Source organism: Nuphar pumila, chromosome 6 (assembly GCF_984573655.1).
Source record: "Nuphar pumila chromosome 6, dmNupPumi1.hap1.1, whole genome shotgun sequence".
NCBI lineage: Eukaryota > Viridiplantae > Streptophyta > Magnoliopsida > Nymphaeales > Nymphaeaceae > Nuphar > Nuphar pumila.
Window position 1 is genome coordinate 45,474,815 of NC_143254.1, and position 25,449 is coordinate 45,500,263.

General features: G+C 39.5%; 1 protein-coding gene across 2 annotated transcripts in view; it reads right to left on the minus strand.

Annotated features, from left to right (window-relative positions):
- Positions 1-25,449, minus strand: part of LOC149834769 (AP-5 complex subunit zeta-1) — a 116,818-nt gene that overhangs the window by 34,299 nt on the left and 57,070 nt on the right. For both annotated transcript variants that reach the window (XM_090011539.1, XM_090011540.1), the window contains 6 exons: positions 8,917-8,960; positions 6,488-6,576; positions 3,244-3,335; positions 3,015-3,161; positions 1,584-1,731; positions 1,387-1,463 (listed from right to left, as the gene is read on the minus strand). In XM_090011539.1, the coding sequence (XP_089867665.1) occupies positions 1,387-1,463; positions 1,584-1,731; positions 3,015-3,161; positions 3,244-3,335; positions 6,488-6,576; positions 8,917-8,960 (597 nt within the window). The remainder of the gene's footprint in view (positions 1-1,386; positions 1,464-1,583; positions 1,732-3,014; positions 3,162-3,243; positions 3,336-6,487; positions 6,577-8,916; positions 8,961-25,449) is intronic.

A 25,449-nucleotide genomic window follows, 5' to 3' on the forward strand; every position in this document is an offset into this window, starting at 1 on the left:
GGGTTTCTTCTTGACATAAATCGGCCAAAATATCGCTTAGAGGAGTAGAGGCCCTATGAAGTAGAGATCCTCTAAGTTGTTCAAATTCGGGACGAAGCCCATGAATAAATTGAAAGAACCTCTCTTTTTCCATTTGCTCTTGTCTCATAGCAATAGCACTCCCTTCCCATTGCGGTTCGAGAAGAACAAGTTCATCCCATAAAGAGGATAGGGCACTATAGTAGTCCCTAATGCTCATATCACCTTGCTTGGTAGCTCTTACCTTTTCTTGTAAAAAGAAATGTCTAGCAAGGTCCCTTTGAGTGTACATACCTTTCATGAAAAACCATGCTTCATTAGCCTTTTTGAATTTTGCAAGATTTGCACAAATCTTCAATTCGACATTATTCATGAACCATGCTAAGATTTTAGCATGTTCACTTTCCCAATCTTCCATTTTAGAAGAGTAATCAAGAATAGCCTTTTCTTTTTCTTCTTCATTCAAAGCTTTTTCTTCACCTCCTTCAAATTTAGTTAACTTTAGTTGTGGTTCCGGAATGGTTCCACATACATAACCCCAAAGCTTTTTACCTTTGAGATTATTCTCCATAGCGGCCGCCCACATGCGATAATTGGTCCCATCCAACTTGAATGAGAGATCGATCTTTGCATCTTTGTTGGCCATTAGAAGAGAAAAATTATAAGACAAGAGAGAGGAGAGGTATTACTTGTCAAGGGAGAATCCGATGAAGCCTTCTTAACCAAGGCTCTGATACCATGTAATGAAGTGCCAAATGAAAAGAGCAACGTCTCCAAGCGAAAGCACGGAAGCACGCACATACACAAGAGGCCACTAAAGGGCAAAATAAACCACAAAAGTGGTCAAGCACAAAAAGAGATAAAAAAATATATTTCACTTCATTGAATGCTTCACTAGAAGCTTAACAAATACATGGGGCTGTGCCCCTTATTTATACACAGCAAGGGACCCAAGGAGGGGCTCCCATAGAGTCGTTGGAGCCCCTCCAACGGTCATATTTATGACCGTTGGAGGGGTCCAACGACTCTATGTGGACCCCTCTCCAATGAAAAAAAAGAAATTAAAAAAACAAAAAAGAAAAAGACTAAAAGGAAAAAGAAAGAAAAAAGAAAGCATATCAAAGATATGCGTGTACAGGTGAAATGACAGAAATACCCCTATCAGGTTTTACAAAAATAGATATATATATATATATATATATATTTATATATAGATAGACACATAGACATATATATATAATATATATGTGTATGTGTCGTAATCTATATATATATATATATATATAAATATACATCATATTTTAACAAACTAATGCACACATACACAGCAAAATGACAAGAGGAAGCTCGGTCTCATCATTCACCCACCTCAGCAGCAAAGTTCTCATCTGGGAATAATGTAGAATGCCTTGCCATTAACAGTGGAATCAAAGCACATATGAGAGCTGAAAAAATGTCATTTAACAGCAAGAGATCCAATTAGGATAAAGATGAAAGAGATTCATAAGCTGTATTGAAATATATATTAGGAGAGAAAATATGACAATTATGGTTACGCAACATACAGTCATTGACATCTCGCAAAGCAATTGTAAAATAAACTTCAAGAAGCCGCAGGGCCATGCGGAGTGACTGCCTCAGTCTATCAGATTGTGGTGTACCAATAGCTGCCTGTAATGAGGCTGCCATCCTATTGGATGTCCAGTGACGCTCCTAAAGACAGCAGAAATTAATGCAGTCAACACCTGAACACCTCCATATGTTCATGTCAAACAAGAAAATTATGGAAGAAAAAAGCCCATGATCATAGAACATAATTATTCTTTAAACACGCAACAAAGTATAAATTCAAATTCCAAACTCTGATTATGTTAGAAAGATCAGATAGTTGAATAAAATTTGAACAATCTGCAAACAGATAGCTAATGAAGATAATTCAAACCAAGGTTGCCAAACTAGGAAGAGGAAGCGGGAAACGATATGGGAAGCGGAAGCGAGAAGCGAGGCATTTTAAAATTTATACGAAGTGGGAAGCGAAGTTTCAATTTAAAAGCGAAATATGAATAAAAAATGAAGCAATATGGAATCAAACAATAAACAAATAAAAACTAAAATAAAATTGATCATTCTTATATTTCATGATTTTTCTGTAAAAGAGTTAATTTTTTGTTAAAATCTAACAATGATGGTTACCAATTTAAAGAAAATACATGGAAAGTGAGTGAAAGCGTGAGAGAAAATACATGAAAAAGATGAAAAGAAATGTGAGAAAAGTATATAGTATGCATAGACCATGTGTATGAGAAGCATAGAAGAAGCGTGGGGGAATCGAGCTTCCCATGAAGTTTCGGAAGCGAGGAGTATCGCGCTTCCGAAGCGAGTTTCCGGGAAGCGAGCTTCCCACCTACCTAAGAAGCTTCCGGTAACTCTGATTCAAACCATAAGGTTCCCTCTTTTTTCTGTGTCAAGAAGTCAGGGCAATTGATATACATGCAACAAAGTACAAATTCAAATTCCAAACTCTCATTATGCTAGAAAGATCAGGTTGTTCAATAAATTTTTAATCTGCAAACAGATAGTCAATGAAGTTAATTCAAGCCATAAGGTTCCCTCTTTTTTTCTGTGTCAAGGCAATCGATATGCAGAAAAGCTTCCCACCACCTAGCAAGCAGAAAAATGGTCCAATAAATGCTGCCAAAAGGACACTTATTTCAAAGTCATATACTCAGATTGAATAATTAAAGGCAAGACTATACAATTTCAAGGTTTGTTAAAGGCAAATAACCAAAAAATGTTGTCTCAGTGATCAACAAGTTTTTTGTAATCTCCGTCAAAGTTTAAAACATTCAAGCTACATAGAATTTTAATGATCCATGATGAAGTTAAAAAAACAAATTATATTACATAAATAAAATCAAACTTAAATCTACACAAGATAAGACATGCACTCCGCAAAAATATAAAGGTGTAGGTGATTGAAGTTAAAAGAGCCATACAGCTAACCCATCGTTCTCATCCTTAAGAAGTTCAAGAAAAAGGTAATCATCAACATCAATTGATCTGTCATTCTCATCTCCCGAATCCACTCCCCTATCTTGTATGGTAGAGCCAGTATAGGCTTCATCCATAAGTGCAAGTAACATCTGTAACAGAGCAGCACAAAATCATTAAACAACCTGAAAGAGAAATAATCTTACTTAATCCTTCTAAAGTAATAAAGATAACCTCAGGTGCCGTACTCTTCTGCATTGATGCTATGCTGCTCCCAATTAGTGAACCTGAACTCTTTTCCACCTTCTCCAAAGCTATCACCAGTACTGATTTTGGATAAATAAAATTGCATAGAAAAAACCAAACTAGTGAGAAAGGGCACAAATACCATAAAGCACAAGCTGTCAGCTGAAGTTAAGTACTCATGAACTAGTGACAAAGGACCCAAATACAGTAAACCGCAAGCCACACTTATGAAGCCATAAGAAAAAAAAAACTTCTGTTTTCTATCAGCAAGCACTTATTCCTGGGAGCAGAAGGGTGCCAAACTCATAGGTTACCAAACTCTAGGTGGTTCATATATATATATATATATATATATATATATATATATATATATATATATATATATATATACTTTAAAGTTAAGTCAACTTTGGCTGACTTGGACTAGTTGTTGGATGGTCCAATGGCTAGTGTGACCTCCCTTTTTCTCTCCTTTAATCTCTCTCTTCTCCCTTCTTTTCTCTATAAATATGGGTAGGTGTATGCCTTTGTAAGATGAAAGAGTGATGGGTAGTTTTAGGCCTTTGTGTGTTTGAGTGTATTGTAGTGAGGATTATACGTATTTTTCTTTTGTATTTTTTAATGTTCTTTATTAAAGAAGTTATTCATTCACATTCCTTGTGTTTCACTTTAGTTCTTATGTTTTTGTCTAAATGTATTATGTTTCGATTCTTGGAGTGCATTGGGATCCATGTCATTTTGTGACATGGTATAGAGCTTGACATCGTGGTCTTGGAAAAGATTTGTAGTAATGAATGGTATGGTTTTAAGGATTTCGCATTATGGTATGTATTTTTGTTTTTCTATTTTCGTGTGTATGGTAGGTGTTTTAAAAATGTTATATTAAAAATAAATATTTTCTTTTAAAATTAGAATATGTAGAAATTGTTGTCTTTTGATACATGAAATACATGTTTTGGATTATGGATAAATATATATTGAAAAACTTATATTTTGCCAAAATATGTGGTTTCTTAAAATATTATGTGTTTCATGATTTGCAAAATATTAAAGTTTATGTTGTATCCTTTTTGTGTCTCTTAACACGTGTATATATAAATTATCTTTGGGACTTTTAATATATTGTGATGTTTCTTTGGTGATTCTAGTTATTTAACCATGCATGATTTTAATTATATAGCCTTTATGATTATTATTGAATGGCATAAGCATGGTTTGTCATCATGAACTCGAATGCATATTTTAATAATATTAAACATGCTTCCCTATTATGCGTTATATTTTCTAATGGGTTCTTGTTTTTATACTCTTTCTTGAGCATTTTATAAGACTCTTGTATGCTTGTTGCTTCCTTCTTGTGAATTGATATTTCATTAAATGCTTCTTGCATATTGTGTTACAATAAATTTAACATTTTTATGCCCTTGGTGGCATTTGTGATTGAGCCCTTAGTGACATTTGAGATTGTGCACTTTGAACTTATTAGTGGACACTTTGTTCGTTCTTGAAGGCATCTTACCTTTCATTGCATGCTTCTTAGAGAATTTATATTTGTTGTATTGTGATAAAATTTCTTGTGATATATGTGGGTTCATGGTTGGTGATGGTTATGTATGTTATTTGCTTATATATGGTTCTTTGATAATCTCTATATATGTTTTGACTCTAGATTGAGTTATTTCTCTATATAGCTTGTTTTTATTGACCATGTATATGATTGCATCAATTAACATATTGTAGTGCATATGATTGCACTATATTCATTCTACATTTTCATCTTACCTTTATTGGATTTGATTTAAAACTTTGTTTTTTCGAAAAATGACCATACTATAAAACCAAAATGACATGTTTCCTGAAAAGCCTTAAAATTTTTCAAATTCATCTATTGTCCAAAATCACAAATATTGTTATTTTTATGACCTTTTTAGCCCTCACGCCTATCGTTTTCGGTGTGAATTTCTTCCATATGCGATGTTTTGAAGTTTGAGTTTAAAAGAAATTTCGTTTTTTTATGCGAAGTTATTATATTTTTTATGCGAAGTAACTCAAGTATTTGCACAGATTATTTATTCGAATTTGAAAGAAACTTCACAGTTTTTTTATGCGAAGTTATTACATTTTTCATGCGAAGTAACTCAAGTATTTGCGAGGTTTTGAAGTTCGAGTTTAAAATAAATTTTGCAGTTTTTTTATGTGATGTTATTACATTTTTTATGCAAAGTAACTTAGGTATTTACCCGACCCGACCCGACCCGGATCCAAAACGTGTTTTAAAAATCAAAACGGACATTTTTTGACTTAGTCAACATTGACTGAGTCCAAAACAAGGATGGACTCGGCCTCGACTCGTTGACCGAGTTCGACTCGGCGTTGACCGAGTCTGGGCCGTGTCCGAAGCCACACCCGTGTCGGGGCATGTCGACACGGGTGTGGCGCCTCCCTAGCCGAGTCTGTGTGACTTAGGTATATAGAGAATATTGTATATATATATATATACATATTATATATGTATGTATATATATATCTGTATTTATTTACATATATTATATATATGTATATATACTTGTAATATATATATATAATACTTTAAAGTTAAGTCAACTTTGGTTGACTTGGACTAGTTGTTGGACCTAGTCCAACGGCTAGTGTGATCTCTCCTTTTCTCTCCTTTAATCTCTCTTCTCCCTTCTTTTCTCTATAAATATGGGTGGGTGAGTACCTTTGTAAAGTAAGAGTGATGGGTAGTTTTAGGCCATTGTGTGTTTGAGTGTATTGTAGTGAGGATTATATATATTTTTCTTTTGTATTATTTAATGTTCTTTATTAATGAAGTTATTCATTCACATTCCCTGTGTTTCATTTTAGTTCTTATGTTTTTGTCTAAATGTATTATGTTTCGATTCTTGTAGTTCATTTTGGAGTGCATTGGGATCCATGCCATTTCATGACAATTCAGGCTGCCCCACCCTTGTCACCAAGCAAGTTCTTACAAGCAGAATGGTGCAGATCCAATCCCTACTAACCCACCATCCAAGGAATGCCCATGGAAGATAATGGTGTCTAGCTGCTCCAACCCACCCATATGGAGTGACTGTGGCACAAATTAATGTAAAGAGATGAAAGGATTACAGTTTTCATGGAATCAAACATTAATTCTTACTAAATAAAAAACTAGGGCATGCTATATGAAATAGAATCAAATGACTTTTAGAATAAAATGTGAACTCACTTGGCAAATCCACAAGTGATGGAAAAAGTGGAAGAAATGATCCTGGAGCCATCATTCCAGGAAAGACCATTAAAAAGGACTTCTCCAACCTGCAAATCCAAACATATCACAAAAGATTGAATTTCATCACAGAACACCCTTCTTGGAAAATAATCAATACAGACCAACACATAAAAATTGCAATCACATACCTAAAGGTACAACCACAGATACTAAGTAAACAAAACATGCCAGAACCAATGTTTACAAAAGCATGACACTCGCATGCCTCTCAGATACATGCTTTTAAATGCAGGTAAGAGATAAGCTGCAGGTAACGCCTCAGCTTGCACTCTATATAGAAGTGAAAAATGAACATAAGATGATGTAAAGCGTGATGCTTATTGGAATGGGCTCTCAACTATGCTACCACATGTGAAGAGGGTTGAAATGATAAACATATAATAATACTTGAAATTCATGAGAGAATATCATTGTGTATGCTATCAACTTAAATGTGCTGAGCAATCAATGCCCATCCTCATGCTAGGCTAGCAGATAGCACTACAAAAAATTAAACTGAGAACCGAAGTGAAAAATAATGGCAAAAGAGGATTTTAACAGAATGACTAACAGTATAACCTAGAGGTCCAAAATATCGAGTTTCAAGATCAGTGACATTCATATTGCCACAAGTTATATACCTGCTTCTATCTTCAAAAGCTTCAAAGCCGAAATATATTCTAACATTTTAGGTAAAAGCATTTTCTTGAATTTTGGAATTCAATCAAACAGAAACATTTTGGTTACTTTTTGTGAACATATGCATAACATTAGTCACAAGCTATGTCACATGGGTGCGGGTGCGGGTGCGGGCGCGGGTGCGGGTGCGGGTGCGGGTGCGGGTGCGGGGATTCGGCACTTCCAAAAAACCCGGGTGCGGGGGTGCGGCAGGGGCAAAAATGTAATATATATATATATAAAGGGGGTCGGGGGAACACGCGGGTTTTTTCAAATTTCGCAGCTGTCAGCAGCTGACAGCTGCTGTCAGCATAATTTTTTTTTTAAAAAAAATCGCAGCCCATTTGGGCAAATTTAAAAAAAAAAAAATGGACCTAAATGATCATGGGTGCGGTCAACGCACCCAGGATCGGGTTGACCGCACCCGGTGCCGCACCCGCGTCGACGCGGGTGCGGCACCCTGCTAGCCGAATCCCTGTGACATAGGTCACAAGTCAATATGTTAACAATGCATCGTTTATTATCGATATCATATATCAACCATATAATCGCAAGATATCGAGACCTTTTTGGTAATTAAATTATTCAAAAGCATATATAAAGTGGTTACTCCCAAGCAACATCAACGATTAACAAGATCTAGGTAGGCATCACAAGTAACTAATGTACCTCTACCCTCATAAATGTTGTGGTCAAAATTCTAACATTTAAATAATTATTTTTGTCTCACAAATCTATATTTCACAAAAGAATCTCATCAACCTCATACAATCATTGAGACCGAGAGAGAATCAAAAGGCCATTAGAAGAAAAGACTTTAAGAAACAATTAAAAATATATATTATTACAAAAGTTTAAATTTTATTTACCAATTCCCAGCTATCCTCCAAGAATTCTTCAAAAATACTCACTTTCAGAAATTGAGGCCAAATTTTTTATAGGCACTGTATAGGACAACCCCTACCAAATAAAAAATTGGTTCCTTAAATATCATGATATATCATGAGACATTTTAGCTAATATCTTGCATATTGGCTAGGTTTAGACATGCATCGCCATTATCATGTTTTATTGGTGATATTTAGATGTTGCAGCAATTTGTACATTTATCTTCCACATGCAACAAAAGCAAGTAGTTGAAACCCTCATGTCACCAAGAATCTTTCAATTTCTAGCAAATTGGGATAGCGATCAGAATGCTTGAGAAGAGATAGACAGCACAGAACAAAGCTTTATCAGAATATAACACAGATTTATGTGGAATATCAGAAACTTAAGCATGCAAAGGTCCTAATAATCAATTAGAAACAAAAATATTTTCTTCAGTTTTATTAGGCAATATCTAATGTGAGTTATCGATATAATTCCTTGTGATACATAAGAATTACAGGAAGTAATTCTTAAGTAGTAACCACTTTAAAAGTGACATGCATCCACTTGAAAGAGGTACTCACTAACAAATCACTTAATTTTCCACAGTATCATTTGATATGATCAAAACAACCACTCAATACTACTGACAAGACCTAGAAGAAGGATAAGAAGCGAACACTTAACAATATTCATGACTTTATGTAACAATAGCCAATAGGAAAACTACTCAACGATCAAATGGCCAACAGAAATCCAAAGAATGCATGAAATAAGTCAAATCAAATCCATGATATCCATCAGATACATTTTACCAGCCAATGAAAAAAAAAACCTACTTTTCCCCATGCCAAGCAATTAACTTCAACAGCAACGGAAAGAACTGCAAACAAAGAAAGCTTGCATGAGGTAAGAGAAATAATGAAATATTTTGTATATCAGCATGCCATCATCCAGACAGGAAATAAAAGATATACTCATATTATTTTCCATACATAAATTACAAACAGTTGAGAAAATATCTATGTGAAAGTTCAAACCCTAAAGTATCAATAAAAAAGAGTTATGTAGCTTCAGCAAATTGTGATGCTAATGTAAAAATATCTTCAAAGATGTGCACTACAAGCACAAGCTCCACAAAGGGATACGTGTACAAAGACACACCAAGAACAGTTGAATAAAAGTACACAAAAGTACAAAGAGAACACTTGAAATGCAAAAGATTGAATCTATCGAGCAAGGCTGAGCACAAAGGCTCCCAAAAGAATTGAGTTACAATAGTGGGGATACACCCCTATTTATAATACAAGAGGAGACCAAAAGGAGGGGCTCCTACTAGATGTTGGAGCCCCTCCAACGGTTAGAAATCTAACCGCTGGAGGGGGTCCAACGTCTTCCCCTCCTTTGACTTTTAGTCAAAAAAGTAAAAAGAAAAAGAAAAGGAAGAAAGAAAAGAAAAGAGAAAAAGAAAAAGGAAAAGAGAAAAGAAGAAAAGTTACATGCACATTCACAAGTGTGAACATGCGTAAAATGGGAAATGACAGAAATGCCCCCTGGGCTACATAAAGAAATATATATATACTTTTGTGTCTGGCATCCTGGATAAAACCCTGTACTTCTTATCGCAATTTCTGAAGTAGTCTAAGTGAAAATCCTGTTAAAACTTTACAAATGGTCCTTGACGTATCTGTGTTAGGTCCCAATGACCGAGTAACTATGCATAGTAGATCCATCGACAGAGACAATTTTTGTTTTAAGAATAATAAGCAATATTAGATATATGTGTTGAGGTCATTGGTAGAAACTTATTCCTGCAACAAGGATACTGACAGAGATTGTTCTGTTGAATTTTGTTCAGCAAGAGAAACCCAGTTCTGTGTTTACAATAAGCATTCTTGGGCACAAGCTGACTGCCGCATATTGTTTTTATAATTTTTGTACAGATTGTGTTCTTTCTGTACTTTAGGTAATGAAAGGTGCAAAGTTTATTGATATTTACTATATCTCAATCAAGTTTAGTTAATCAGAAAGTCCATGAGCTTTTCTACAGTTATCTTGCATATTGTGTAATCTGCCTATAGGTGACAGCACTTGAAAGGATTTGGCACTAGCATCCAAAATTTCTTGTGACAACGTGATTACATTGCCAATTTGAATTACTTACCTATTCTCGTATTCTTTAAACAAAAATCACAAATAAACAGTACATTGTGCCAATGATCAAACCCTGTTTATAAACACTTTAATGTAAAAGATTAACCTTATGTGGTTCTTACTCCTATGAAGTGGAAGTCCATGATTTTAGTGATAATAAAACTGAGTATGATGAAAAGATTGTGGTTATGAAGCAGTACATCTACTTTTTGTGAATAACTTGGAAGGGTAGCTCTATATATAACTCTCAAAGAATGAATTCAAAACCAAGCCTACGGGTTGGGTTGATGCTGGCACATGAATGGCCAAACCTTGTGTAAGAGGGTTCCACGGGAGCCCTTGAGTTTATAAAGAGAATACACAAGTAAATTGAAATATAATAATTGTTGTCTGACTGGTTTAAAGGTATCGGGGCATTCGTGCTTGACGGTTTAAAGGTACCGAAGCACTCTGGGTGAGTTTGCACAATTTAATGGTTAAAGTTTTGGTTACATACTATTTAAGGTATGAATGATTGGAGATCTACTCCTAATGTGGTATAATTCAAAATTTTAGGGAACTTCAGTGTCTTTGAGTACTGGGTTCAAATCAGGAAAAAACCCTGACACATCGAAAAATACAAATTAATAAGAGAGCAACCCACTCAGATTCGGGCTTACCTTAGAGAGGGTAGGTGGTACACAACTCCGGGGACATGTGTTTTCTTGCTTCGAGCGGCAATAGCTCGTTGGTCCCCAGTTCTCGGAATTAGGAGACTCGTACTACCAATGTGTCCTAGGTGGTAGCTCAACGTTCTTCTGCAGAAATTAGTGATGCATCATGCTTGTTTTGGCCTTTGGGAGGTTATCTCGGTTACTGAACGCTCACTTAGTATTACAGTTTCAGTTAGAATGTTCGGGTTAATAAAACACCAATGCATAACAAACCCCTGAATATTCTCTTCTATTACGGTTGTCTTGGCTCGCGTGTACCCATGGGATAATTAAAGAAAAACACTAACTAAAAACATCTTGTGTACATCAGTTGAATAAGGGATCGTCAGGTTTACACTTTAACATGTCAATAGTTACTTTTAGCATATGGTTATTTGAATTAGCATGAAATAAATCCTGTATATCTGTGAGTTTGATTTGAGCTTGCTATTGTTCACATATGCTAGTTAAAGACTTATAATTGTGAGATCAGACAAAATATTGTGAGCTTTATACTTAAACTTGTTTACTTGTGATTAGAAAATTGAACATGTAATTAAGTATTTAAACCAGTGTTTATTTATCTAATTAGATGTTAATTCCTGTTATATTTTTGTGAGTTAGAATTGTGATATGCAATAAGTTAAATTCATGTTACTTATTTCTTATGCCACACTTAATATAATGCTTTATTGCTTATATTTAACCATATACATTGCATACTTGTTACATAGTACATTTGCAAAATCATAGTATTTTCTAAGCAAACTAGTTGTAGTTAGGGGTGGCAATCGGGTCGGGTTGGTGGGTCGACACGACGAGTTGGCGGATCAGCATACCTCAACACGAACCCGACCCATTTATTAAATGGGTCAGTTGTGGCAAACACGAACCCAACCCATTTATTAAACGGGTAACCCAACACGACACGGTTAACCCGTTTAATAAACAGGTCGGGTCGGGTAAACGGGTTGGCGGGTCGGTTTCGGGTAAGCGGGTAAACTGGTTGGCGGGCAGGTTGGCGGGTGGGTCGGGTAAATGGGTTGGCATGCGGGTTGGTGGGTCGGGTCGGGTTCGGGTAAATGGGTAAACGGGTCGACGAGCCACTACTGGGCAGTGGTCCAATCCCTGTCGTCCATCTTTGTCGGGAAAGTCGACCGGCTCCACCAGATCGTCACCATCATCTCCGAGGCCGCAAAGCAATCGCTGAAGAGAAAGGGGCTCCACTTCCCACCCTGGCGGAAGCCCGAGTACATGCGCGCCAAATGGCTCTCCCCCTACGTGCAGACGAAGCCGAGCCAGGGCGAAGAGGAGAAGAAGGTCGCCACCACCATCACCGTGAAACCCTCCGACCTCTCTACCACTAGATTTTCCGACGAGTTCGAGTTGCGCTTTAGCGACAATCTCGGCCAGGGAAATGACGCCATCGGTGGTGGTGGTCAGATGAGGGTGGTGGTGACGGAGTGGACGCCGTCGGCGATCAAGCCGTAGAGTGCCCACAAGGAAGGCAAGATCGTCGCCGGATTAGCCCCTGTTCTCCGAGAGAAACCCTAAATCCCTAATCAAGTATTCAAAAGAAAAAAGGACCCAAATGTAAATGGGTAAAAGGGTTGGCGGGCGGGTCGGGTTCGGGTAAACGGGTTGACCCGCTCGCCTAACCCGTTTATTAAATGGGTCAGACAGGTTGGCGGGTTGGCATACCCCTAACACGAACCCGACCCGTTTAATAAACGGGTTAGGCGGGTCGACCCGTTTACGACACGAACCCGTTTAAGCCGAACCCGAACCCACCTAAGAAGCGGGTTGGCGGGTCGTATCAGAAATTGCCACCCCTAGTTGTAGTCTGACACAAAATTATTTTAATTTTTTTAGGAGAAGAGTAAAAGTCAAAGAGCGGTTGCGGGATGGTGTGCGAACCAAGATATATGATCTATTGTGTTTCCGAGATATCTCAGATTAAATTTCAATTTATTAGTATTCACGTTATTTAGAACTCTGATGTCATAAATTTATTTAGAATAAAATGAATGTTATTGCTTCAATCACTCCTATAATGTGCCTGAATGATTAACCCAGTAAAGTGAATTGTTTCCGCTGTTATAAAAAAAATCTCAAAATTTGGGTTAAAATTTTGGAGCCTTACATAATATTTATGGGACAAGTCTCTTGACGTATACATTCGTTCAAGATACTCCCATACTTGATATGCTTTTTTGAATTTCAATATATTGGCATTAATCTTTGTTTCCACCGAAGAGAAAAACCACGAAAGGATTTTGTAGTTTTTTTATCTCTCACTCTTCATGCCTTTTATTGTATTCCTCAAAAGCTTTTTCTTTTTCTTCTCCATCAAGAACCTTAGTCTCCCCTTTCTCAAAGATAGTGATTTTAGGTTCGGGTTCGGGAATAGTTCCTTGAACATATCCCCAAAGACCCTTACCTTTGATATGGGCCTCCATATTCCCGGCCCATATATGATAATTAGATCCATTTAATTTGAAGCCAAGAGAGAAGTGAGAGTCATTTTCGCCCATTAAAGAGAAGAAAAAAGAGAAGAGATGTGTACCACAAGAAGATATAAGGTCCTACTCGATGTAGGATGCTTCCAAAATATTGAATGAAGAAACTAGTCTTTACCCCGATCACCAAAACTTGCTGGCATGCTTTTCGAGGCACCCAATAGAGAGAACAAAATACATGATCTTCTTTTCTCCCAACCTTGCTCTGATACCATGTAAAAATATCTTCAAAGATGTGCACTACAAGCACAAGCTCCACAAAGGGATATGTGTACAAAGACACACCAAGAACACTTGAATAAAAGTACACAAAGGTACAAAGAGAATACTTGAAATGCAAAAGATTGAATCTATTGAGCAAGGGTGAGCACAAAAGCTCCCAAAAGAAGGATACACCCCTATTTATAATACAAGAGGAGACCAAAAAGGAGGGGCTCCTATTAGATATTAGAGCTCCTCCAATGGTTAGAAATCTAACCGTTGGAGGGGGGTCCAACGTCTCCCCCTCCTTTGACTTTTAGTCAAAAAAGTAAAAAGAAAAAGAAAAGGAAAAAGGAAGAAAGAAAAGAAAAGAAAAGAAAAGAGAAAAAGAAAAAAGAAAAAAAGAAGAAAAGTTACATGCACATTCACAAGTGTGAATTGTTAAAATATATGTATTAATACATACATATATATATATATATATATCATCAAATACACCATAATACTCAATAGGGGTATTATGGTCATTTCATATAATATCCGATAGGGGTATTTATTTTTCGTCTTTCTTTTTTGTATTTCTTTTCTTTTATTTTTTATTTTTTTATTTTTCTTTTTTGAAGCCACATAGGGGGGCCCACCATAGAGTCGTTGGGGCTCCCAACAACTCTATTAGGAGCCCCTTGTGGTCCCTTAAAGTGTATAAATAGGGGCTTTCCCCCCTTGTGTATGTTATGCCTTTGTGAGCTCCTCTTTAATAAAAAGAGTGTTTATTTTATGTGTGTAGCCTTGTTACAAGGCCTTTCGTATTATCCCTTAGCGGATTTCTTCTTTATGCCTTTGTGTTAAGTTCATTGTTGGACATTGTGAATGCATTTGCATTCTTGATTCTTCCGCATACTTCATTACATGGTATCAGAGCCATCCGATTCTTCCAAGGTGAAATCTTGTCTCTCTCTCTCCACCTTTACGTATTCTTTTATTAAAGCAATGGAGACCAAGATCGACGACCTATCATTCAAGCTCAATGAAAAAACATCCGCAATGGAAAATAATCTGAAAGGAAAGAAGCTTTGGGGTTATGTAATGGGGATCGTTCCGGAACCTCAACTTAAGCTCACAAAGATGGTAGGAGGTCAAGAAAAAGCTCTTGAGGGAGATGCTTGCCTCAAAGCAATAGAAGACCATCAACGACAAGTGGAAAATTGGGAGAGCAACCATGCAAAAATCCTAGCACGGTTTATGAATAATGTTGAACTAAAGGTATGTGCCAATATTGCAAAATTTCGCCGAGCCAAGGAAACTTGTTTTTTTTATGAAGGGTATGTATACTCAAAAAGATCTTGCAAGAGCCTATTTCTTGCAAGAGAAAGTTAGAACTACAAAACAAGAAGATATGAGTAGGGGTGGCAATCAGGTCGGGTTGGCGGGTCAGCATACCTCAACACGAACCTGACCCGTTTATTAAACGGGTCGACTGTGGCAAACACGAACCTGACCCATTTATTAAACAGGTAACCCGACACGACACGGTTAACCCGTTTAATAAACGGGTCGGGTCGGGTAACGGGTTGGCGGGTTAGCGGGCGGGTAAACGGGTTGGCGAGGACGAGGTCGAGGCCGAAGAGTCGGTCGCCGAAGAGGGCGTTCACGGCAAAGGCGGCGGCGCTGGCGCGCTCGAGCCGAGGCCGCTGCCGAGAGGGAGCCCCTTCTCCAACGAGACCGAGATGCCGACGGACCGGACACCGAGGGCCTGGAGGGCTGCGATCGCCGCGATCCCCCCGCAATTGTGGAGCGGGTGGAGGGTGAGCCTGGGGGCGCCGTGGACGGCGGCGATGTCCCCGGGCGAGTCCTTGTAGAAGCCGGTCTCAGGGGAGCCACCGACAAAGGCGTCGTGGACCAGGTGGTTCTGGCCGTGGGGGATGGTCACGCCGCTCACCGGGAGGGTGAGCACGCGGGGGGATCCCGGCAAGGTCCCCGGCGAGTATGGGCTTGAGAACGAGCCGAAGAGCGACCATGGTAGTGTGTGGTTCACCGCAGTGGTATCTCCCAACATGGTTGTTTCTGCTCACACGCACCGGAAAGAGGTTCAAAAAAAGGGTGGTGGGGTTATCGGTTGAAGGGGTGGCGGATTTTAAGGGGTTTCAGGTTGCGGTGGCGGAAGCGTCGCTCTGCGACTCTGAAATGCAAAAAACCTACTAGGAGGGTCGTCTCAATATATTGGCTCGAGGAAGGGGGATGTGGTAACCCAAGGTGGGGTTTGGATTTAACCCTGGTTGCTAAAATAATATTAATGATCACCGTATTGGTCCTTGAGGCGGTGGATTGATATTTACTGCGGGCAGAATAAATTAAAGACATGAAGAAAAACCTGTTCTTCTCGGGAGTCGGGGCCACTTGTTTTGGTGTGTTTCCCTTTTTCTCCCTACATTTTTTGTTAATGGCGGATATGGTCTTAGAGTTTATTAAACGGGTTGGCGGGTTGGCATACCCCTAACACGAACCCGACCCGTTTAATAAACGGGTTAAGCGGGTCGACCCATTTACGACACGAACCCGTTTAAGCCAAACTCGAACCCGCCTAAGAAGCGGGTTGGTGGGTCGGGTTGGCGGGTCGTGTCAAAAATTGTCACCCCTAGATATGAGCATCCAAGATTACTATAGTGCTTTAAACCCTTTGTGGGATGAATTGACTCTTTTAGAGCCTAAATGGGTGGCTATGGAAGATGTTGAGCTTAGACAAAAACAAATGGAACAAGATAGATTGTTTCAATTTTTATTTGGGTTTCATCCCGAATTTGAACAAGTGAGATCCTTACTCCTTCATAGATCCACTCTTCCTCCATTAGAGGATACCATTGCCGAAATTACTCAAGAAGAAACTCGGCATGGCATGAGTAAAAGCATGAATGAAGTTCTTGTCGTATCTAAACCCGGCAATCATGTTAAAACATACAAGCCACCTCATTTTGGAAAACAAGGGAATGGTGGAAGAAAGATGATTATATGTTATCATTGTTATGAGTCGGGACATATTAAACCCGCATGCCCAAAATTAAATGGGACTTTCAAGCCTAAGGTGGCTTCTGATGAAGAATCCTCCACTAAAGAAGATGAAGGCAAAAACGATGATCTCAAGGACACTCTTGGTCAAATATCCATGGCTCTCCAACAAATCTTAAAGGCTACTTCCTCTACCTCCGATGCCGCCATTGCCTCTTTATCACCGCCCGGTACGTATTCTTGGATTTTAGATTCCGGAACTTCTTTTCACATGACTCCCCATGAAAATGCTTTAACCAACGTATGCACCAATTCAAAAATATCATGTGTCTCTACGGCCGATGGAACTTTTCTCAAAATAAATGAAATTGGAACTCTAGATCCTAAAAATTGTCAAAACTTTTTTGTTCCAAAAGTAAGAATAGTTCATAAACTAAATCTCAACCTTTTTTCCGTCTCCCAAATTGCCGACCATGGATGTGAAATATCTTTCTCATCTCAAAGGTGCTTTGTGCAGGATCTCCAGTCCGGGAAGCGGATTGGGCAAGGCCATAGAAAGGGAGATCTTTACTACATGGATCATTTGACACTCCCTACAAACTCTTTTTGTACTTATGTCCAAGATAAAAGTATTGAAACTTGGCATAAAAGACTTGGACATCCAAGTTATTCTAAAATGTATCTTTTTCCTTTTGGAAACAAGTTTTGTAAAGAAAAAGATATCAATTGCAAAGATTGCATTTTTGGAAAAATGAAATCTATTCCATTTCCTACAAGAACCTTTATTTCAACTAGACCTTTTGAATTTGTGCATTCCGATGCGTGGGGACCATCTCCGGTTCTATCTAAAGGTGGTTATTCATATTATGTGACCTTTATTGATGATTATACTAGATATGTATGGATTTATTTTCTTAACCTTAAATTGGAAGTCTTCACCTTTTTTAAAGAATTTTGTGCAAAAATTCAAAATCAATTTCAAAGTCACATATTCATTCTTAGATCCGACTCCAGAGGAGAATATCTATCAAATGAATTTCAAACATATTTAAAACAACATGGCATTTGTCATCAAAGATCATGCCCAAGAACTTCACAACAAAACGGTCTCGCGGAAAGAAAACATATGCATATCATAGAAACCACTAGATCATTACTTATTTCTAAAAATATTCCTAAAAATTTTTGGGCCGAAGTCGTGTGAACCTCTACTTAATCAATCGAATGTCGTCCTCAAAATTAAATAATATCTCTCTTTATGAAAAACTTTTTAAAATTTCACCTGATTTCAATCGTCTTCGTATTTTTGGATGTAAATGCTTTGTTGTTTTACATAAAAGAGATCAATTATCACCAAAGGCTATTGAATGTGTATTCTTGGGTTATGGTGAAAATCAAAAAGGTTATAGATGTTTTGATTATAAAAACAATAACTTATATGCCTCAAAAGATGTGACATTTCTAGAAGATGAGAACGGATTTGAAATATTAGACAAACAAAATGAAATTGAATATGTGTTTTAAAATTATCTTTAGAAGATACACATGATAAAACTTTAAGTCTTTCGAAAATATTAGAAGATACACATAATATTGAAACATCACCAGCTAATGGTGACAATCTACATGTTTACACCTGACATGAGCAAGAGAAACCTATTAGTGCTTTAGAAAAATTCTTGCGGCTTAATGAACCTCTAGAAGAAACTTTCCTTAGGCGCACCTCTAGAGAATCAATTTCACCTAATAGGTTTGTTTCATATGAATCTCTCTCCCCAAATTATAGAGCTTGTCCAATAGCTTTACATTCATACTATAAGCCTTCTCATTATAATCAAGCAAAAAATATATCGCATTGGATTGAAGCAACTAGGGAAGAACTAGATGTCTTAAAGAAGGCTAAAACTTAGGAAATAGTTCTCCTTCCTCCAAATAAAAAAGCTATTGGATGTCGTTGGGTTTACAAAGTTAAGACAAAAAGTGATGGTTCCTTAGAACGATATAAAGCAAGATTAGTGGTTAAGGGATACTCACAAGAATACGGCATTGAGTATGAGAAAACGTTTGCCCCTGTTGCTCGAATGACTAGTGTATGCACCCTAATTGTTGTAGCATCATCTAAGAAATGACCTATATTGCAATTAGATGTTAAAAATGTCTTTCTTAATGGCCAATTAAATGAAGAAGTATATATGGACCCTCCACCGGGAATTACTCTTGAACAAGGTCAAACTCTTAAATTATTAAAAGCTTTATATGGTCTTAAACAAGTTCCTAAGGCTTGGTATGATAGATTTAGTGCTATCATGATCAAGTTGGGATTTCGTTCTTGTTATACTGACACTGCTCTCTTTGTTAAAAGTGCAAGTAATAGTATTGTTATTCATTTGCTCTATGTTGATTATATAATCATCACAGGCAATGATGAAAATGGTATTATTGATGTTAAAAATATGTTAAAAGATAACTTTGATATATCTGATTTAGGTTTTCTCAGATATTTTCTTAGCATTGAAGTTGCATACTCTCCTCGAGGGTATATATTGTAACACCCCAAATTTCAAACTTGCGAACCTTTTCAGAAAAACAGGCAAAAGACTAGAAATATCTCTTTCCTTCAGAGTTTGTTTATCAAATCAGCGAAAGATTTTTCTTTTGATAAATCAAAAGGCAAGTTGAACACTTTGAGCACGTTAGCTAAAAGAACCAAAATTCACAAGATTCGGATATCCTAAGGGAAATCTGATACAAACCCAAGCATCCATGACGCGAGCTAAGAGCAGGAAGAAGTCTTGAAGTCATCTTGCAATCGCGTCTCGCCTGTAGTGTACCTAATCATCACCTGTACCCATAGATTGTGTTAGTTTCGCAAAAAACTAGTAGGTGCACAAGAGAGACTACAAGAAACTGAATTAAGTACATTTAATTCAGTAGGCTACGCAGTTTAAAGCAGATATGCAGTTAAACAGGTAAGCAATGCAAGAAGGTGAATAGTGCAAACGTGTAAGTAGTACAAGCGAATAAGTAGTGCAAGCGAGTAAGCAGTGCAAATGCGTAAGTAGTTCAAAGCAAGTAAGCAGTTCAACTGACAAACACAGCATACGATTCAATTGATCATAGGCTGTGAACCACCACGCAACTAGCTTGTTTTCGTTCCTAGAACGAGGTCACAGCATCTAATCACTATCAGGACATCGTTTGTCGCTCACTACATCTAACAAACGCGTTGTCCTGAACAACCTTAATCTATTCTCATCTCTCAAAACCTTACGCGGCCAACTGCCACCTGTTACGACTCACTAAGGCATCATACTTTCTCAGAAAAGTTCACCCTTCCGCAAAAGGTCCAAAACATAAACACTAAGTCAAATCGCTAACGATCTGATTCTCACATCTGAGTCCTGCATGTAATCATGCTAAAACAGAAAGTCGAAACTATGAATTCATAGTTGGCTATCACAAACAATCTCAGAAGATCATCACAGTTCACCATGACTTTTTATGGCAAGCAAAAACACAAGATCCACATCGGATCGCTCAGTCCGGGAGATATACGACTTGACAAGGAATTACCGCCCTAAATGGTCTACCTGGTCTCGGACCATACACTTCCTCACAGGAGTTCACCGCCTTTGCGGCTACCCGTTCGTGGACAGTGTACATCCTCACAGTGAATCTACCACTCTAGTCGGGTACTTGATCTTGATCATACACGCCCCCGCAGATAATCCTTTGGAGATCAGGTACTCGACAGACACCTCTACTCAGTGATACATGCATCATTAATCGACTGCTCTGAACCATTGACCGCCTCAGGGTCAGTAGCCACAATATGGGCACAAGCATGTATATCAGCAATATGCATCGTATCACTTCACATAGAAGCATATAATCCTACGCATCATGTTATTGCCACAAGGAATATTGCAATCCTTAAATAGGCCCTCAAAGCACGTGTAAACGATACATGAGAACGCGCAGATATGAAAATCCAGTTGATTCTATGGGCGAAAGGTAACTAACTCTACCCGTCAGCCAAACAAAACAACTGAATAAGACAAGCACTCATAACCATGCTCGTAAAACATATAATTACCATAAAATGGCTCAGTCCATCAACAAGTAATTAAATTAATCGTAAGGCATAAACCATTGCATCACAAGCCATTCATAAGGAATCATACGACAGCAGTTATATCACAGTATGTAAGCAGCTTATAAGACAAGCGGTCACATCAATCCTAGTTGCCACCAGTCCGTAGCGTACAAGTTGTATGCAATCACATCAATCATAAGAGATGCAAGCCAACTAGTGCTACGCTACAATAAGCACCAAACAGTTCAACCAATAGATAAAGCAAGTCACATGCTAATGTGTAGCAACTGGCATAATGCTATTATTATAAGCATTTAACTAGTATGAGAAGCTCCTTATTACTCCGCAAAGAACTGCGTAAACAGTTTAACCAACTAGAGTAACGCCTTGACAGGCGTGCACAGCTCAACGAGTAGCATACTGAACAATCGAGCAAGCAAGCGAATTAGTAGTGTAAGCGAATCCGTAGTGCAAGTGAAGTAGTAGTGCAAGGGAATCAGTAGTGCAAGCGAATCCGTAGTGCAAGCGAATCTCACGACCCAATGACCTGTGTGAACAGACCTTATGTTTCGATAATTACGAACCTGCGGGTACGCGCAGGCAAAACGTAGAAGCAACTGAGACGAGTTCGGACGTCTGTTATTCTATGTATTTTCAATAACCCGAATAGCTAGTTCAGTTCGCTCCAAAGGGATGGCTTTAGCCGAGAGAGGATTCCCCAAAGAAGGTTGTGCCACGGACGCATCAAACTTCTGCAGAAGTGTTGAGCTAACTAATGTAGCCCCTTTCCCCTAACTCCAATGACTGGGGAGGCCGGATCGTTGCCCGTAGGGTGGTTGTTAACAACTTGTCCATTGGAGTTTGTACCGCTTTGTCCTCTCCCTTAACAGACACATAGAAGCGAATAGGTGCATTAGGGGTTGCTTAACTAACGACCCATTCTATGCTATGGTCTTTAAACCACTCGAGCATCTTGCCTGTGAAGGCGAATGTGAGGTCATTTATGTGATTACAACATTTTGCATTTAGCGTTGTTCGAGGTCGCACGACCGTCTCATCCGATCATCGCAGTACTAGATGTGTCGTGCACGACTACAAGTACTCTAGGATGAAGGGGGTATAGCTCCTCAATAGAAGCCTCAACAGGAGTGTTTCACAAAGATGTAAAGTTTATCAACTTTACTTTATCTTTTGAAACAGCAGTACCTTGTGCCAACATTATGCATGTAATTATCTCGAATCACAACTGCTATCGGGGTATCTACATGTCTCGCATGACTCGATATCGACCTCGATAGACGGGATACGGGTTTCTCAACAGAACACCCGCTAAGAAGTTCGCTCGAACCCCCAATTCGGGATCACCCGAAATATGCCAAAAAGGCGAGCAGAACCAGCCAGTCTCATCCTTCCAAATGCTTCGATTTGGAGCAGTCTTTGATGCTTTTGCACAGCTTCCTAAAATCTCAAGTCGACTCTGCAGGACTGCGCACACGAAGAGCCAGGATCCTTATGAGGTATCCCTCTCCTTAGACGAAGGTATATCGTCAGCTCCCGACTGAACTCTTGTCACAAGAGGGAGTGATAGATGTCTTTTGCATCCTCCACGAGGATGCCTCAAACGCGTATGCAATGAGCGAATACCTGAGTGTCATCTGCAATAGCAAGGCAGTAACAACACATATGCAAAAGCAAGAGCCTAACGCAAGGCGCGACGACAAAGTAAAGACCGTAAGCAGGAGTGCAACGCAGAACCCTTGCGTGATGCACGACGGCAAAGTAAAGGACAAGGATCGCGAAACCGCGTCCTTGAGTTAAATGTGTACTCATATAAATATATATGATATATATATATATGCATATATATTTATTTAATTGTCCTTTTTAGTTAATTGAACTCAATTCAATTGTACAAGTCTTCTATGCAATTTTTCCCTACCTTTGAGAGTTGCAAGCTTGCTGTCGTCCGCGGATGTACGCGATTGGCGGCTCGAGTCGCGGAGCGCGAGCAGGATCCGTCGTACGAGCTGCAAAAGTAACGATCTTAGCAAGCTATCACCAAAAATAAAAGGTCAGGGGCACTGTGCACATGCGCACATGCTATAAGCGCAAGAAGCAGGGGCAGGGGCTGCAAGCCCCTGCTGATTTGCTGTCAGCGCACTCCGAGGAGGCAGGGGGGTCGTGCCCTTGCCCGAAAAGACAACGAGAGAGGTTTCGCCCTGCCTGCCAAGAGAACAAGGAGGCGAGGCCCTTCCCTGCAAGCCACTAAGGGGGAGGCAGGAGGCCGCACCCTGCCTACCGAAATGCAAATAGGGCTAGGGGACTCGGTCCTCTGCCATCTCTGCAAAAGAACAGCGGCGACGACCCTGCTCTGTCCTGCAAAAAGAAGCAAAGATAGGGGATAAGCCCCTGTTTGCCAAGCAGAACAGAACACAGGGAGGGCTCGGCCCTCCCCTGAACAATAGAGGGAGGAAGGGGGGGGTCTCGGCCCCTTCCCGGCAAAACACGGAAACAGGGAGGGGATTGACCCCTTCCCTACGTAATAAACAAGCAGGGAGGGGCTCAACCCCTCCCCTAACATCAAGGGACCGAGGAGGGGGCTCGACCCCTCCTCCAGCATATTACGAAAGCAGAGGGGGGTTGAACCCTCCCCTGCAACAAACAGAGGCAGGGAGGGTCGAACCCTCCCCTGCATAACAAAAAGGAGACAGGGAGGGTTCGACCCTCCCTGTGAAAAAGAAGGGAAAAGGAAAACTCGACCCTCCCTATGACCAAGAAGAGACAAAGAGGGGTCTCGACCCTCCCTGTGAACACAAAAGGGCAGGCAGGGGCCCCAAAACCCCCTGCCAGAACCCTCCTCACAGGCGGCAGGGGTTTTACCCCTGCCAACCTGTCAGCTAAGTGGCAGGGGCTCGGCCCCTGCCGACTTACCTGAACAAAAAGGCAGGTAGGGGAGGCTCTAGCAGGCTGCCGACGATGCGATTGTCGGGGCTCGAAGGCCGCATGTTGGCTTCGATCGTCGGCATCTCCAATCGCAGGCGACAGCGAGAGAGAGACGCAGCAGAGGGGAGAGAAGGGGAGAAAGTGGTGGTCGGCGACCTCCATCGTCGATGCTCGGCCGCCACGAGACCGATACAGGAGAGGTAGAGAGGAGAGAGAGAGAGTGGCGAACGAAAGTGGGAGAGGTGCGTACCTTATGGTCGGCGGCGGCGGCAGCTGCGGCAACGGCGGCGTCGGAGGGAGTTCGCAGGTGGCGGCGGGTCTCCAGCGAGTGAGAGTGCAGAGCCGAGTCGGGGAGAGAGAACGAGAGAGGAAGAAGGGGGTGGGGGTTCTCTTTGAAACCCCTGCCTCGCTGTCTTCAAAAGGCACGGAAGGCAGTGCCTCCCTTTCGGGTCCGGGTCGGGTCCGAATCCAAGATTTTTTTTTTCGACTTTTACATATATTATCACAGATGATGCTTGCTGCAGATATATGTTTCAAATCTGGAATTTCAGATGACAAAAAGGTAGAGACTCCAGAGGTTATCAACGCTAAACTACGGTTGGAGGTGTTAAAATATATGTAATCATATATACATATATATGTATTTATCTCATCATACCCGATAAAGGGTATTTTTGTAATTCTGCCCATTAAGGGCATTTTAGTCTTTTTACATCTTTTTACATGTATTTTATTTTACATTTTCTTTTTCCTTTTTATTTTTCATTTATTGTAAAATGCATTTAATGCATTGCATTGGGGGTCCCAACCAAAGGAGTTGTTGGACCCCCAACGGTCACAAATGTGACCGTTGGGGGCCCAACGAGTCCCCTTTTGGGCCTCCCAATGTTCCCTCTCTCTCTCACTCTTTCTCTCACTCCTTTGTGTATAAATAGAGGGGTATTCCCCCATGTAAGGTATGGCCTTTTAGGACCTCATTCAATAAAGCATATGTAACTTATGCCTCTTCGTAGACTTATTGTGGTGTCCCTTAGTGGACCATTTTGTTATTCCCCATTGTGGGGTTGTGTTTGTCTAATGTTGGACCTTATGAATGCATTATACATTCTTGCAATTCATTTTCGCATACTTTCTAACATGGTATTAGGGCTCTGTTATAATCAAGCTAGTCCTTCGGTGCATCGGAAAGCGTGATGTTCAAAAAATCAAAAAAGTGGTGAAGTTTTTGTTGCCTATTTTCTTTCTCTATGTTTTGATGAAGCGTTTGTTATCTCTTATCTCTCTTCCTTCTACTTAGGATTACTTGGCATGTATTCTTACACTTTTCAAGTATTTAGCCCATGCATTACACATGAGAAAAACACCTGTTTTTTTTCTACCATTGAATATATATATAGATATATATGTAAACATATATAGCTATGTCACATGGGTGCGGGTGCGGGTGCGGGTGCGGGTGCGGGTGCGGGTGCGGGTGCGGGGATTCGGCACTTCCAAAAAACCCGGGTGCGGGGGTGCGGCAGGGGCAAAAATATAAAAAAATTATATATATATAATTTTGAAGTTTTAACAGTTTAACATTTAACAGTAAACATTGTCATAAACTCATAATATGATTCATCATGCATGCAGTATATCAACCTAAATATCAAATTATCAATCAAATAAGTAAAGCAATTACATAAATCGACCTAAATATCAATCAAATAAGTATTGCATAAAAGAACTAAATTACATACCAAAGTATATCCTGATGAAGTAATG